Raw genomic sequence first — 16,831 nt, forward strand, 5'->3', positions numbered from 1 at the left:
CTACCAAGACATGCACTAGATATTCATCTCCAAATTCGAAAATGCCCAATGAGAGCAGCTCTGAGTTGCTGTTCGAGTGTTGAGTGTTAAGTTTATCCTTCAGCAGATCCCTCACAGCCAAACGGGTTCTCTTAATTGATAGAAACTTCATGGTATTCCCACGGTGGTATTTCAACACCCGAGTGTCGGTTACTCAAGTTTGCCCAATATGAACAATAACACCGGAGAAAAAGCGATTGGCTGGGGCTTTACTTCAGGCCCTTTACTCAATCCCTATGCCCCTGGCACCTCTAGCAAGCAGTGGAAGTGCTGCCATGATAGCTTACTGGGATGACCCAAGTTACTGGGTCTGGTCATTGGTGGTTAGCTACTGAAATCCTACCCCCATAGAGTGACCGTGCATGGGTTGCATGGCCTCTGTGTGCCTCTTGTATCTCTTTTAACTGATATGACGTTTATCTTCCAGGCCTCTGGCAAATAGCGAAGGTTGCAGAAGATGGTTGTTTAATATGCTGGACTGAGTAGCGAGGTAAGTTTAGCCAAAATGCTTTCGTTGAAGTTTAGCCCCCCAACCTGATTGCTTTCGCTGCTGTGAGCTTTGCACGTTCACGTGCATTTCGATGTTCGTGTTCCAGTGCGATGGAGTGAGAAAATTCGAGTGTAGATCTGGAATTTCCAGATTGGTCATGAGGTGCTGGTGGTCGCACTCTACGGAGGTTATGATTACTGCCTCACATCTGGGTATTCCACATTCCTATCAGCGGACTCAGTAAGCTATCCCTACGTTTTGATGTTACTGCTGTTTCTAGTTATGATTGTCTCAACGTATTCAAGACGGGGCGGTGCCTAAAAATGTTCGGCAGTGGCAGAGAATGCTGCGAGGCAATAGATTCTTGAACCGGGGATTTCTGGTCCTAATACAGTGGTTGCATCCACTTCGGTCCCTTCCTCGGAGAAGTCGAGCTCCGGAATGCTGCTGCGATTCTCACTGGACCGATTTTCGAACAGTGTTGCTATGCATGCCGGTTGCAACTGAATGGGAAAATATTTCAGTGGTGAATGTACATTTGGCTAACTCTATCGTTCGTCTAAACAATTCGCACATCAACTCCGACACGGAGGTATCATGAATAATGAGACAATGGTTTCAAGGAAGCTGTGCTGGAGCATATCTGACAGAGGTATGTCGACCGTCTGCCCTACGACTTCAAGACTTGGTTCATGACTCGCCCGTGAAAAATCACTGCTGGTATAACTAAACGTATCAAGCGGTGAAATTGCAGATAATCAGGTAATCATTGACGAGGACCTCCCACAATCGGGCATTAAATAGGGGAAAACACATCCTCCCTCAGAAGTACTAGATAGTCAGAGCTTCACAGCATCCAGACAAGCAGACCAAAAACCTTGAATGACACACAGCTAAGATAAATATAAATGTTCTTCCCGAACCATCGGATGGTTTTTCATTAAGGGAGAACATAGACACAAGAAACCTCCATCACCACATATTGCGCAGGCGTTCACGCTTAAAGGGATCCTAGGGTCAGCCACAACTTCTCAAGTCATATCCATGTCGGTGCCACTCAATTGCACAGGAGCCAACTTCATTGAGATGAGGTTCAAAGCGCTGGACGAGGGCAGCAACCTAAGAAAACCACAACACCTACCAGGGCACACGGAATGCAAGAATCAGAGGCTCGCTCTGTGCAGCGGCCTATTACTTTAACGGAAGCGGCGTAACTCCGGCCTCGCATTCTTTCACACTAGACCCTTAGAAGTACCTCAAACCAGAACACAGCTTCAATATCGGGACGCATGTAAGTAGTGTTACCAGCTTCCTGGCTTTCATTCTCCTCTCGTCTGTAACTCCCTACACTATCCTCTTCGGTCTCGGATCCTATACAAGGTCAAATCGCCACAGTCACTATCACACCCGACACAGACACTCCACTCACACAAAGTAGCAATTGGAAGAGATTTCCTCATTTCTTCAAGCTGCCTCGCACACCGGGCTTGGGCTTGTCCTCAGCGGTCGACGCCGTCGCATGCAGGTTAATGAGCTTGTCCTCCTCCCACGGCAGCTTCGGATGCTTCGCTTCATGGTGGATTGACATACTCTTCACGTCTGGCGCCGTCGCCTTACAAATTGGACACGCCAGCTTCGCATGCCCGCCCTTGTCCAAGGCCTTGCGGTCGATCACGCCTGCCTTGCCTCCACCGCGGTTCGTCGTGGCCATATCTATCTTCATGGCAATCTCTTTGGCCGTGTGCTTCTTCGGCTTCGCCTTCCCCGTCATCTGTCCCCGAAGACAAACGCTTCTCTTCCTCCTTCTTCTATCTCCTTCTTCTTCCTCCTCCCCCCTCCTCACCCCTTCAATAAGGGCACCAAACACTCAACAGAAATTTCTGAGAAATCTGAGAGATAGGCAGCGACGGCAAGTCGCGTGAGAGCGAGGAGAGGGGAGGAGACGCGAGAGCACGATTGCCTGAGAAGCTTTCTAAATGATCCAAGGCCCAGCGCAATCCTTCCTAGGCAAAGCGCAAGCGTAGCCTGCACCCTTCGGATGGCGTCAGCCCTAACCGGCTGGTTCAGTTCCTTCCGCGTTGCTTTCAAGTTGGACCACTTGGGCATGGCGTGGATTGAGCCGTTCCCACACACCTACTTGCCCTGAGAACGTGTTCCCCCTGGGATTCATCCATATCGCCGTGGCTCGGAGTGGGGTCCCTTTCACACCTGCGGTAGGTCAGGATGGGGATTACCCGACAAAATGGACCTTTCACTAGAATTGTTCAATCGAGCTCACAAGACTTTTCTTTTATCATCATTTTACGTGCCAATAATTTTGAGACATGATTTTTTATGTAATTTTTTAGCATAGGGTCAATGTTTATTAATAAAAGCCCTGGAGAAATGATAATCTTACATATGATCTACATAATCTTTGCAACATCCTAATATAATTTTTTTCTAACTATATTTATTATTTATCTATATATAATCAACCTCACATATTACACATGTTCAAGTTTTGGAAATGAAAGATTACATTAAATTTCTATAAATATTGATATCATCAAATCAGATTACATGACCAATTGCAACCATAGAATTGCCTTTAGCCCATCAAACTTATGCATGCTTTTATACAAATAGATAATGTTTTTTGTATTGTTGTAAGTCTGGTTGATTTTATTTTGAAAATTTTGAAACAATTGCGGACATCAACCTTACATATCCATGCACTGTAAACTTAATTTTCCAAATACAGTATGCATCTTTCTATTTCTCTTACTGTAAAGTATTTGAATATTTTTATATATTGTTAAATCATTTATTGTTGTGTTAAAGCTTTTTAAATCTTTTTCAAAATCACACCTTTTTTGACACCAACTTCAACTAATAACAACAGCTTCTTGTTTTCTATTTTTATTTTATGTGGATATTCTAAATGTATTATAAGAAATTATATTTTTTAAATAATTTGATACTTTTAAAATAGTTATGCCACCACAATGTCTTCAGTTGTCATCTTCAATTGCTTATTACTCTCACAAATATATCTAAATTATGTATTCATTAATATTATAATTTTGTGTGGATGAATTATTTTTTCATTCTTTTAATTTTTTCAAGTGATTTTTTTTTTTCAAACTATCATAAAATTTGAGAGCGGTTTTAGAATTTCGGTTCTCTGCTTAATGTTATGAATGCTATTTGAGGCGAAACATTCAATAATCACATCCTATAAACAATGATAATATATCTATCCAATACCATACAATAAATTTAAACAACTTTACATCAAAATATCAATAATAACAGTACTTATCAATGTGTAAATGTACAAATAAACAGTGTAAACGGAACTCAGTGTCAAAATGCAAAAATTCATCGTGCACGGCTAGTCACAATTTTAAACCCGAATCATCTCTCTCTCTCTCTCTCTCTCTCTCACCTACATGTATGTTTACATACACACATATGATTGACTGAATGAACGAATAAAGAGGAGTTTCTATTTGTTTATTAATTTGCTTGCATGATGTAATAAAACAACATAAGACTAGTAGAAAATGGTGAAGATATCCAGCCAGCAACAGTGAGCTGGTTGTGGGATGCGATGTTGCCGATACTTCGGTGCATGGTCAACGCAAAGCAGATGTGTAGGAAATCCGAGTGGATCTCTAGAGCAGGGTTGCCAAGTGCTGTGTAGTGCAAAATGCGGAGGAAGCAGGGACGAACAGAAAACAATGGGTAAACCAGGCACGAGCATACCGTGCACAGTGTGGGACCGGGGCTTCCGGTGTCGACCCAACAGGCTGTGGAGATCACTGCTAGGTACTTCCAAGTCACCAGCTTTTTTACATCTCAGCTTCTATTTTGGAGTCGGACAGTGGAGCGTTTTGACTTTCCATTTCAGGGCAGGATGTTAGATGCAGATACTATCATATCCATACACACTGAAGGGGAAAAAAGAAGACATATCTCTAAACCTGATCTATTCCTGAGGTAGGTGTGCAATTTCCCAGGAAAACAATGAAGATACCCATTTGTCAGGCTTGGAAATCATGGAGGCAGGAACAGTCTCTCACTTGCTTCTCGAACCCAGCTCAACATCCGAGCTGCGGTTGGCAAAGCCACTGGAGCCGAGACACACAGATCTTGCAGATTTTGTGATAATGGGATTGGGGTCAGATCCTCCTTGAACTACTGGCTTTGCATCTACAATAGGGGCAGAGTTAGTATAGATGGACAGACGCTCATTCGAAGTGAGATACTCTGCACAGAATAACTCGTGGTCCTGCACTTGTCCCCGGTCGCTGACATTGGACAAGTGGATGTATTATGAGATAAAATCATAATGACAATAGATGGTCAGAAAGTGGGCTGGCCATGACCTTACAAGAGAGGGGTATTCTAAATGGCAGAACTAGTGAGATGCAAGACGCTGGGAGGCGCTCTTGGTATCGAATAAGCGGTTGAGAATGGCAGCAAGCCTCACGCCTGCTTGAGCCAATCTTGTTTCCACAATTGGCAGGCGCGAGAGGAAGTACTCATCTGCGGAGCAAATATGTTGTTCAAAACGTCAGAGATGCTTTGCACATGAGAAAAAAAGTTCGTCAGAATCATTTGCTGAGAAATTTGCAGGTCAGGTCCTATTATAGGCACATGCACTTGTAGAGAAAGGTCACCTGCGAGGGTGGATCCGGGAGTGGCATTCCTGTACGCATACTGGCAAGCTAATTTGATACTCTCAGCTGCGTATCTGCACACGGGAGCCGTAGAACCCCAGAACTTGAGGAGGTTAGTACGCAGTGATGAAAGGTGAAAGTAAAAAGGCGAAATGTTTAATGGATATACACAACACAGATATTTGAAACTATTCCGAGTACACGCCAATAGTTGTCTTCGCATTAGTATCGCGATTCAAGCTGAGTACATATATCTGCAGCACAACGGAGTGTGTAAGCTGCAACTTACGTGTCGGGACACGCGATTTCTCCCTTCGGGCATTCACCCCACAGCTGCGCTTCTCCAATCCAGTTGTTCTGTACAAGTCTAGAAGTGAGACGGAGGTATGACCACAAGACTTTACACGGAAATTCACAAAGATTAAGTTTCGCTCCTACCGAATCATAACAAGAGAATAACATTCGTTGTCTGAGAACATACGGTTATGTTAAGAATGATAGCATCCACCATATTAGAGAGGCTCTTGTTGTAGTACACATCTTCTGCCTTAACGATCATCTCAGTGTCCCAAATCTGCCGGCAAGTTCACATAGTATCTCATAAGAAAATGAAGAAAATTTGAGCCCTCCTAAAATTGGTTGTACAGTGTCCAAAGATCAGACTTGCTGATCGATTACTGACCAATTCTTGACTTCGTAGCAGGATTACAAAATGACAAAAACTAAGAGTGCTTAAACAACATCTCTAATACAAGACATATCGAGGAAAAGGGAATAACTTCATGCATTTTCAACCAGAAACATAAAGGAGATATGATTGCTCTAATGGCATTGATTTACTGCAAGGATACAAACTTACATGATGAAGATTTGTTTTGCGTCGATACCAGTGCACTGTGATAGTGTTGCCACCTGCGTCTGAGGTAAAACCTACATGCAAAGGCTACACACAACACAATGAAAAAATTATGGAGACAGAAAATCGATGGGTGCAACTTTGACCTAAAAATTGAGCGAGGACTACGAATGCGTGGAGAACTCAACGTGCCATATTTCTGGAACAAAATAGAAGGATTTACTTTCATACGAAAGAAAAAGCTCTTTTGGAATCACGGAAACGGTGGAGGGACGGATGGGGTGAATCGAAGCAAGTAGATAAGTGCAAAAACCTGGTGTATATCCCCTACAATGTGTGCTAGAAAGAGAAGAGCCTCGGTCAAGTTATCTGACAACCCCACTCAGTACACAAATCTGTTAGTTTCTATGAAATGATTCGGATATACAAACAGTGCTCAGAGATGGTTCTATGAGTGTCCATGATCAATGAAACCAATGTTAACCTTCTCGGTCATGGACGACGATGCTCGAAGCAGGAGTAACTAAAAACCCAATAACAAACACTCAACAACCGTAACCTTTTGGGATATGGGGTGTTAAGAAAGATTGGCACTTACACTCTGATGCACGAGTCTTCGTTAGAAGAGGCCGGCTCGCCTTGGGAAGTTCATAATTTGTCAACTGAGATGTGAAATTGTTAATAGCTCCCGATGCACAGAAGCCTTTCTGACCATGCTGGTCATGGCAGTCGCCTGCACGATGGCAAACTGTGAGTCATGAACTAGGTCTACACGTGCTCAACAACAAGACAATATCAGAGGACACGGCGTACTGGAAAGAGAGCTAAGCTTAGAAAGATTACGGTCGTAGTCGTATCGACAGAGGAAATCAGGTGTGTCGATATAATGGAGAGGAGCTGTCCAATGATACTTCCACATCCACTTGATGTCGTCTGCCCAAGTACAAAGACTTGCCAAACTCCCATTCGCACGCTCCGGAAGCAAGGAATTTACTGCCTTCCAAGTTGTGGGTGTGAGCAGAGGCTGCAGAAGAACAACACCCATCGACAGTAAGCAGAGCACTTCTCCGCTGGGTTTAAACTACTCATGGAAGCTAACAAAACATGCGACCATATTACATTGTGTCTTCGCATCGCCACGGCCGAAACAAGCGATCTCCTACTTCCGGCTTAAAAGGACTTGAATCCCCTTTTAAGGAATGATCCATCTCATCTAATTCTTGGGTATGCTACGGATAAGAAAATTATGCCCATGGAATTAAACTCAACGTCATATGCAATCAAGGCAGAACATCCTAACTCTAGACACTCCAAAACAGTCTGCTGACAGGATCCTAAAATAAGGCCCAACATTTAAAGAAAAAGTGCATTGGAACCAGTCGACTAACCACAGCAAGAGCTAGATTAAACACAAATGCAAACATTCATTTTAATGCAAATAGTTTGTTTATGAATTCTGAGTTGAACTTCGAAGTAAGTTACTTACTCATGAACCTGAAATTCAGGCATCTTGACAAATTCGCAACGTAAACCCTACATCATCGGATTAGACGCAATGCAATTCAGGTCTAAGATTTCCAAAGCAATAACATGAAATCACTCACCTCTGCAATCAGGCAAGCAGCGTGGTGCCCATCAGCTCCCCAAGCTCCAGCACGTCTAGGTAACGTCGCAACGCAGAGCACCAAGCACACAAGTAACAACACTCTACGCAGACCACTACCATCACTCGCCATGGTTACCCCAGCAAACAAACCTCACCAACAAACCTCGTCTCCTCCTCCACCACCTCCACTCGGGTTACCAGAGCACCCAGAGGCAACATTAAGCTCCGGCCACACTATCAACCCTCCCACAGAAGCCTAGACCCACATCCCCAAAACTTCTATCACAGGCCACCGCCAATTCTGAAAATGCGAGCTCGAACTCCAGCATTCTCCGGGGAAAAAAACACTCACAATTCCCTCGGTAGGCCTAGAATAAACAATGCGGTGAAGGCGGAAGCGTAGAAAAGGATTCAAGATCGTGGGAAGGAAGGGAGAGAGCGAGCGAGGGAGGGAGAGGAGAATCCCAAGTCGATCAAGCAAAGCTTTTGAATGATTCTGTTTGGGTGCGAATCGTGAGACATGAAGTGTACGCTACCCAAGCGTGAATCAGCTTCCCACATTGTCAGGTTCCGTTCCCAACACATTTTGTGCAGGGTTACAGGCTCAGGCGCTCCGAGACGTTGGTTGGTTCCACTTGACAGGATCTTTGCTTCTAAACAGTGACGATGACGACGACGAGGATGGTGGTTTTGACAGAAGACAGTCACCAAGATTGCTTTCCGTCAGCTCCTTCACCTCTTTCTCGCTTAGATAGTCTTTGTTCAGACGAACGTTCGTTGAAAGCTGAAAAAATCTGCAATGAACTCGTTAAACATACTAGCAATAAACACCACCCAATTCAGAGTGAAGTATGATTGTTCTCAACAATGCATACCTCCGCATTGGAAAGATAACTCATTTTAACAAGTATAAACACACACACACACACACACACACTGAGAAAGCGAGAGGGAGGAACAAATAAAATTAAAAGCATCAAACTAGAACCCACCGACGCCGTTCTTTTCAACGATGGGTTTCGAATCTAGTTGACCCATCATACAACAGTTCACCGACAGTAAAAAAATCCTGGGGTTCATATCTGTCGGTAGGTTCAAGAACTGCTGTCTTCGAGCTTCATTATGTATGTATTTATTTATTTATTTATTTACATTGTCATTACAACAATTGAGATTAAGTTGTCATCAGTTTCAAAAATTTCTTTAATTTTAATGTGATTTTTGAAAATTCATGTGGAGATGTTTAAATGATACGAGGTTTTATTTTATTAGCTGAGTTTGCATCTTGCAAGGAAATGTAAATACACAGATAATGTGCCTCGCTCTTGGAGTAAAGATTTTAGGTTACCCCACAACTTGAGAGAATCTAGCAGTGTCGAAATAGGTAAGTTTAAACAGCTTAACAAAATAATATGATGTTTCGAACTCCATAGTCTTAAGGTATTTTGAACTGGGTGCTGAGTTGGACTGTATACTAGGAACTACTATCAGAAGGCAAGTGTACAATTCAGCTGTGTCTATCAGAAATAATTTTCAACTGGAATAAGTACCAGACGAGTATCCGTATCCTACGTTGTGTGAGAGCTTGTTACATGATTTGCTTGGCAGCTGGGTTGCAGAGGATGATCTGCATCAACGCCACTACGATGAATCCGGTAAAACCAGTACTCACTCACCTCATGAAACTAGTTGTTCCATCTCAAGGGTGTGCTTGGGGATTGCTACAGAATGTTGCGGACTCTGTACCGTGTACATTTCATGTATAACAGGGGACATGGTATTGTCGACAGCACAGGTTTAAGTGCATGTACACGAGTAGCTGTAACAAAATTATTAGGGCAAGAACCGGAATCGCCACGGTATACCCCCAGCTTTAGAACTCGCATCTGCACCTCAGAATCAGACTGCGTAATCCTGCTTATAAATATGAACAAATGCTTGCTTTTAGAATATCCTGGCTAGTGGCTCAATTTTCGATGGCTATTGCATCGAAATGACTGCTCGAAAGTTTGCATTGCTCCCAAGCATTCCCCATAACCAAGATCACAAATAAAATATCTTGAGCACTTGAGGCTCTAATTGATCTGTTAAAAACAAACACCGAAGCATGCTGATACTAAGAGATTTAATGTATATGTCCAGTGTGATTTACACAAGGATCCCACTAGTTGATCTTTTTGTGGATCTTTCAGCTAAACCTACAACTTGCACTCATTCTTAAGCATGTGTGTTTAGGGAGTTCAAGTACATCCCAAGACTGTCCCCGTTCTAGGGTGGCGATACCTAAGCTGGTTTCGTAAAAGTAGTCTGGACTCAGAGTATTCTGCCTTCAACCCTATGGGTACAGTTCCGAACTTATGATAAAGTTGCCTGTCACCTGCATAACGAAGTATATCCTGGTGATTACTTCAGTTGTCAGTGGTGCACTCGATCGCTAGCGTTAGGAAAAAAAGAACCTGTATGTGTAAATCTGGTTTCTAGGATATTGGGAGATGATTTCAGAGCATCAACACTGGTCCGATCTCCGGCCACATCGAAATGCCACAAGAGATAAATTCTTGTTCAGGCATCGGCAATTTTACCGCCTCAAGATACTGCAGAGGATACCCATTAGGGATGTTATGTTGTCTAAAATAAACATGAGAATTTCTTCATACGTAAAGGTTTGGTAGATGCAGCAACATAATCACCCTAAGATGTGCAGTAACTTGATCACCAGAAGTTAGAGTGGTTAAAAACATAGATGGAGGTGAAACCCACCAGCAGCCTCTTCATTGTTTCATAGTCAGGACAACTCATCTAAATTTGAAGTAGCAGAAGGTTTTAGGCGAATTAAAAGTCAAACTAAATATATTGTCGACGTTTCAACACTCACCAACCATAAAGAATGATAACGTACAACCAAGAAAATCAGTATATGATTGCAGGAGGCTGTAATTCAAAATTGTTCGATTGTCAATACCGAACATTACCATGACCTCAGCGCTTTGTAATAGTCGTGAGAATTTTGGATCATTAATATTAGGAGATAAAGTGAAAAAGAAAAAGAGAAATGGATCCACATCTGACAGAAGAAAGTCAAGGTTCCACATAAAGAAGATTGTTTTCATCCAAGTTCCCTTGGACGATTTCTCGACGATCGTCAATCACCCAATTGCCGTCCACGATAAACTTGATTTCATACACACCTGGGTAAAGCCACAGCTCTGTTCTCCACAACAAGGGACTGCGTGTGCCGGGCAGCATTAGTAATGCCTTGGAGGAAAGATCGGGCAACAAGTAAAAATGTGATTTCCAGCCATTAAAACTGCCAGCAAGCTCAACTCGACTTCCCTCACCCCACCAATCCACCTGCGTCTGAAGCGAATAGAGTAAGACATAAATTACACACAACTCAGCCACAGTAAAGAAAAATGCTACAAAATGAATGAAAAGTATGTTTTACCACTTTAAAATACCCTCAAACTAAGTGACTACATAAAACAGGATGACATGTTGTCTTATGCAACCCGAAAGTAACCATCCAATGTAGATTTGGTTACTACTGTAATTTTACTAATCCACGAATTAGGAACCTAATTATGCAGGTGAAAGAGACTACGTGTGACCACTTCAAACCGACTAAGTCAATCCCTAGCAAGGGTGCAGAAGAGCACTAGATTCATGATTTTATAAATGACCACATAAAAGCAAGTATACGCAGAATGATTAGGACAGTACAAAGACTGTAACAAACATAACACACATAGTTCCAGGTGAAACACACATACTTTTAACATGCATACCCACAAGTAAGTTAAAAACCTTCTAATATCAACATCCAACAATGATTTTACAGAAAGGGACTAAATTTGTCGGTTTCTTTCATGCGGTAGATACGAATGCTGAAAGCGAAACTGTCGGCACACAACAGATTGTGGTAGACTTCTTTTAGCTGTAATATGATTTCATTGACGAACTATGCAACTTCATGACTACAAATGCCAACAAAGTAGGAATTAGGATTCAGTAACTAGTTTTCATTTTACATGGAGCAGGATAGTGCTAACGTTCAGACATGATTCAACGTCTGAAGAAGTCAAACCCTGAATTCGCACAAAAGTTTTGACTAGAAGTGCCTACAGCTTTCTCAGCAGGGTTGTGAAATTAAGCATCAAGTCACTCCACTGGGTTGGAAGGATAAGAGCGACCGATTCGTAACGTCTCTACTCCTCAAACACATCCTCTAACCACCCACTAATTTAGCGTGTAATCGTTGGAGTGTTGAAGCAAGCTCTATTATACCAAAATAAAACAAGATCATGGCAACCAGCCCAAGACCAAGAGGTATACGAATTGGACAAACTGCTTGCATGTACACGGAGACCTTCAAAACGAGGTCTCTCCATAATAGTTATGGCATGATACCTCGCAATCTAAGAGATAAAGATGAAACAAGAAAACAGACATCACGTCAAGGAATATAACCAATATGCCAAACAACCACCGCTCTATAATTCTCCAAATGTCATCAAGCATCACAGCTGCTGCACCTGTCTACGATTCAGTTTTTCCCGTTTTCGTGTTTCGGCTGAGTAATAGCACTTGTGACTCGACTTGAAAAGAATACTTGGGCAGGTTAGACTGTACCAATTTCAGCGAGTCCACAGCTTGTTCAGCAGCTTGCAGACGTAAGTCTTTCTCAACAGCCATCAATTTAGCTTGTGCCATATCAGCAGACTGTTTGGCACGAACTAGTGAAAGTACTGCCTTGGTCTCCTCTAACTCACGAGATGCTTTGCGATACTCCAAGTTCTTCACGTGAAGTAGTGATGTCAATCGAGCAATTTCTGCTTCTGAATCTGTCCTTCGAACCACAATTTTCTCCACATGACTTAGTTAAGAGAACTGATAAATTTTCTAAATACAGTGAGGAATAAGAACCACATACAATACAGTCAATAAGGCATACTACATGTCAAGTTATATCCATTGAATGGCAAACTTAAATAACAAATAAGAAAGTGCAAATTGAAAGAATGCCAGCTGAGCTGTTGAAGTCTATGAAATACCTGCCTGCTGACAGCAAATCCTTTTCTTGTTCAAAACAATGCGAAAGTTCCTCAGACTCCCGTTGCTTAGCCATGATGTCAAATACTACTCCTGAATCCCTACGAGGCCTGGCCATGCTTTCCTCGACAGGCTTATGAAAGAACGATGTAAGCTTAGACCTCAACATAAAAACCTTTTGCCATGCTTCGCTTTCTCTCGACTCTCCCACACTCCTAACCGGTTCTTGCGACACCCATTTATCATCCTCGAGATCACTAGTCTTTGTAAGTATACACTTCAGTGGCATCTTCATCGTCACTACCTCCTTCATTACGCGCACCCTCAACCTAACAGTGATAAGACAGTTAGAGGAAAAGCAAGGGTTCCAGTTTACAGATGCACTACTATGTAACCCCCCTTCAGAGTCGAATTTCGTATGTATGAAACAGCCGGAAATAGTATTTGAATTTATTAGAAAGGAAAGAGAACTGGGAACTAGTTATCCATTGTAGACCTAAATCTTAGGACAGGGAACAACGCACATGATCACCAGCCAAGCAAAACATACCGAAACCATATCCTTGCACTTACCACAGAAAAGCTGACCGCATTCTGTGTTCTTGGCAAGACTTGCTTGCTCTCAATTCCATCGTAGCCCATGTTGCTGGTATCTGAGTTAGTAACTTGAGTGGTGCTATCCACTGTAGCACAATCCTTGTCAGATAAATCGTGCAGGTTTTTTTCAATTTCATATTGAGAAATCAAGAGATTTGGCCTATTTTGAGGAACCAGATCAGTAATCTGAGATGCATTTGCTGGATCCTGGAGACTGATCCTTGTGTTAGGAACTGCTTCTGGTTTGAAGACCCCTTTTGAGGATTCACAAGCTTCCGATTTCGAGGTAACGGCAACCACTGCAAAACGACAAGCATGTTCCCACCGATGGTTCACTTAACAACGAAAGTGTTTCATCTACCACCAGAAGAGTACACATTCAAACAAACATAAATGCTTACTTACATCCGCAATACATTGTGATTCTGAAGTGCTCATCTTTGATTGAATGCCTGCTTCGAGAATGGAATTCACCATAGTGTAATTCGGTGTTGAAATTTTACAAGTCTCCAGAATAGGGGTTACCGACAGTGAAATTGATGTAGGCTAGGATAGGCTAGAGAATTCTTTATCATAATTACATGCGAGACGGCTCACCAGACTTAACAACTGATAACTGGTAAAGACTCTACTACCGCAATCAGGTGTAAGAAAGGAGTGAATCAGTATCGCGATACTTCGGGGGTGACTTGAGCTTCGAGTTGGGAGAATGTGTGGGACTCTTGCGGAGGCGCGAATCTTGAACACATAGTAACTGAGTGTCCAGCGGACTAACATAATTCACAGTTTTTTCACAAACCCACGACTCCTACTTCCGTTCAGAGTCATCATCTCATGCACCTGTAAGTGCCTATCAAGATTTCCAGATACTCCAAGGGATAACGTTAAGTAAAACTGCCGTGAGTGCATGGAGATGCGTTTAAATAAACACGTTTGATGAGAAAAGTACCTGGATTCGGTTCGACTTGTTTTGTTGGATCGTTACTCCATGAAAAATTAGGATTCGACAGGAGCTGCGAGATAACCTTCTCGCCTTTCCAGCGTACAGCATTCGCAAGGTCTTGTCTTCCACGTCTGATTAATTCCCGGGTGGATGGAACTTGGAATGGTGGAAGATCTGCAGCAGACACAAATTCTTGCAAGTCAGGCAAGAGTTTCAAGTCGTCCGGCAATACTGAAACAGGGTTGGAGGCAAAGTTTTTTGTATTATCGTTGCCATTAGAGAAGCAGCTGTTGTATTGGACTGAGGAATCTCGAGAGTGTGGTGAAATTGAGCACTCAAAACGGTGAGGCACAGCGGTTGTAGTATTGAATTCCCTGACGTAGCAACTGATTCGTACTCCCTTAAAACTTGAGGAATCTACAGCACTAAATCCTACTTTACCACTTCTGCATACAACACGGAGTATTTGCTTGCAATAAAGCTAAAGAGGGAGCCATGATCCTGTCTGAATCGCAGTCTTGTAATTCAAAGCGAAATCAAGTAAACCTGCAGTAACCCAGCTCCCGATTACTAAAACATAGCTTCCAACAGAATTCAAGCATTCCCTCACACAAACTTCTTTCATATTTTCTCGCTCGTTTTCGTCTATTCAATTCTGAAATCTCCCTAGTAGAACGTGTATCTCGTATTGTGTTCGACTGCAACTGTAGCAATAGCATCTCAAAAATGTATGGCAGAGGGAAACGGAGAGACAGCGAAAATCACTCCCATATTCGAGCTAAAAAGTCAGCGTCCAATGTCAAGCAAACTTAAAGTAGGGGCGCGACAAATAACCTTTCACAAGGAAGCACTGTGTTCCTGAATGTGGGCATTCGGATGTGTCTAAAGTGCAGGAATAAGCCAATTTAGGGCAAAAAAGCAGTGTAAATTTCAACCCAGGCCTCTAGACGTGTGGACAGTTACCAGTTTTTGAGATGAGTGGCTCTGGCTCAAGAATAGTTCCTCACATTTCAATTCAGTGCAGAATCATAAAACGAACTGAAGCTTCCTCTTGCAAATAACATCAGTGAGCCTTCTGCTTTATTGCTTTGAACGTAGATATGATGTCTTCACGATTTCCCAAGTCCAAGCCCTTTCAATCTTAAGATTAAAAATTTGGCATTGCAGTTAAGGGTGTTCAAGAGGGGGAAAGGGATTTTGGTACGAGATTTGTACGAGGAAAATCATTACGGGTTTGCTTGTTCCCAATCCCGAATTGCAGCGGAATGAGGACAAGAAAGAAAAACGCAAAATCCTAGGCGCCATTCCAACTGCCTTCCACGCGGAAGTTAATCTCGTTATTTTCCGTAGAGCATCCTTAATGCATGCACAAATCACAATGTTAAATCGGTTGTGGAATTGCAAGGATCCTGAACATCCTTCATCTTCATGTTCTCTTTCTTTTCTTTTCTTCTCTTTTTTAAAAGTTCTGCGTGCATGATTCAGCAATTGCAAAAGGCATCGTGCACAGCAGTAGCGATGGAAGTGTTTGGAATCTCTTCTATATTTCTCTCAATCTCTCAAGCTTGTGGAAGTACTTACGACGCTCAAGCATAGATTTACTAGGACTCAATAGCAGCTACGCCTATTGTTTCAGTGCTGCAACATTCTTGGTCGTTGGACACACAAACCCTATATAAAAGCAGAAAGATTTAAAGCTCAAGACAATTGTGTTCGTCTTAATACTAAATTTTGAATACAACAATATTTTTGGATTATTTCTTGATTTATTATAATATTATATATATATATATATAGATAAATTTATACATCATAATTTAGGACTTGGATATTTTAATACCTAATAATCAAATTGGATGACCTTATCAAATCTATCCTTCTTCACAACCTTGTTAAAATACCAACTGATGCATTGCCTCACTACCTTGCTTGTTTTTTACTCATCTTCCTTCCATTTGTATTTAAAGAGTGGTTTTTCATGCTTGTTTAGTTACATATAGTCCCAACTCGTGTGTTTTTTTTTGCTGGTTTGTGCATGCACTTCTTTCTTACTTTTCAACCTTTACTTGCATGTTGTATATGCTTTTTTTTTTTTTTTTTTTTTTTTATCAATCCTTGAAGCTTATGCTAAAGCTTTTTTCATAATTGTCAAGGATAAAAACTTGATGAAACCAAATAAACAAGTGAGACTCTCTCAAAGAAATATGACAATAGAAATAGAGAAGTATGTATATTTAAAAGGAAACTGGAATAGCTCTTGCCAAAAGACAAAGAAACTAAAGACTCTTAAACTAGACTAAAAACAAGAAAGAAATTGACAAATGTGAAGAAGGCTTTACTCTTGCCTCTATATATACTATCCACCTCGGATCTATGTGGCAATGTTCTATAGGACCTCTAAAAACATATTGACTTTGAATGATATGTATCTTAACTTGCAAGATAAGTTTTTTATATAGATACCACATGATTAACTTGTTCTGCAATCTACCAATACATGTGGCACATGGTCATCTTGTTGACCAAGTTTATAACCTACCAATCAATTATCAATACATGTAAAGTAAAAATAACATCTAGAAAG

General features: G+C 41.8%; 2 protein-coding genes and 1 non-coding gene across 8 annotated transcripts; all 3 read right to left on the reverse strand.

The window, feature by feature from the left end:
• Positions 1-1,570: 1,570 nt before the first annotated feature.
• LOC112292921 (protein METHYLENE BLUE SENSITIVITY 1) lies at positions 1,571-2,300 on the reverse strand. Its single transcript, XR_016506510.1, has one exon. It is a non-coding gene; the product is annotated as a protein METHYLENE BLUE SENSITIVITY 1 (transcript).
• Positions 2,301-4,784: 2,484 nt separating this feature from the next.
• LOC112292051 (endonuclease 4) lies at positions 4,785-8,591 on the reverse strand. Its single transcript, XM_024540151.3, has 9 exons — positions 7,657-8,591; positions 6,896-7,076; positions 6,651-6,785; positions 6,366-6,421; positions 6,056-6,139; positions 5,678-5,770; positions 5,486-5,553; positions 5,197-5,270; positions 4,785-5,062 (listed from the first exon to the last, which is right to left on the reverse strand). The coding sequence occupies exons 1-9, from the start codon at positions 7,786-7,788 to the stop codon at positions 4,935-4,937; spliced, it is 951 nt and encodes a 316-aa protein (XP_024395919.1). The 5' UTR covers positions 7,789-8,591; the 3' UTR covers positions 4,785-4,934.
• Positions 8,592-10,408: 1,817 nt separating this feature from the next.
• LOC112292008 (uncharacterized) lies at positions 10,409-15,977 on the reverse strand. Of its 6 annotated transcripts, none has more exons than XM_090256148.1 (6): positions 15,255-15,977; positions 14,254-14,421; positions 13,281-13,603; positions 12,714-13,036; positions 12,288-12,499; positions 10,654-11,015 (listed from the first exon to the last, which is right to left on the reverse strand). In XM_090256148.1, exons 3-6 carry the CDS (start codon positions 13,439-13,441, stop codon positions 10,737-10,739), a joined length of 975 nt encoding a protein of 324 aa, XP_090112274.1. In that variant the 5' UTR covers positions 13,442-13,603; positions 14,254-14,421; positions 15,255-15,977; the 3' UTR covers positions 10,654-10,736. The 6 variants fall into 6 exon arrangements, with proteins under 6 accessions (XP_090112270.1, XP_024395839.3, XP_090112274.1 ...); XM_090256146.1 differs by having other exon boundaries at positions 15,211-15,977; XM_090256147.1 differs by lacking the exon at positions 15,255-15,977 and adding an exon at positions 15,082-15,204.
• Between the last annotated feature and the right edge of the window lie 854 nt (positions 15,978-16,831).

Source organism: Physcomitrium patens, chromosome 15, assembly GCF_059467195.1.
Source record: "Physcomitrium patens ecotype Gransden chromosome 15, ASM5946719v1, whole genome shotgun sequence".
In the NCBI taxonomy this organism is placed as follows: Eukaryota; Viridiplantae; Streptophyta; class Bryopsida; order Funariales; family Funariaceae; genus Physcomitrium; species Physcomitrium patens.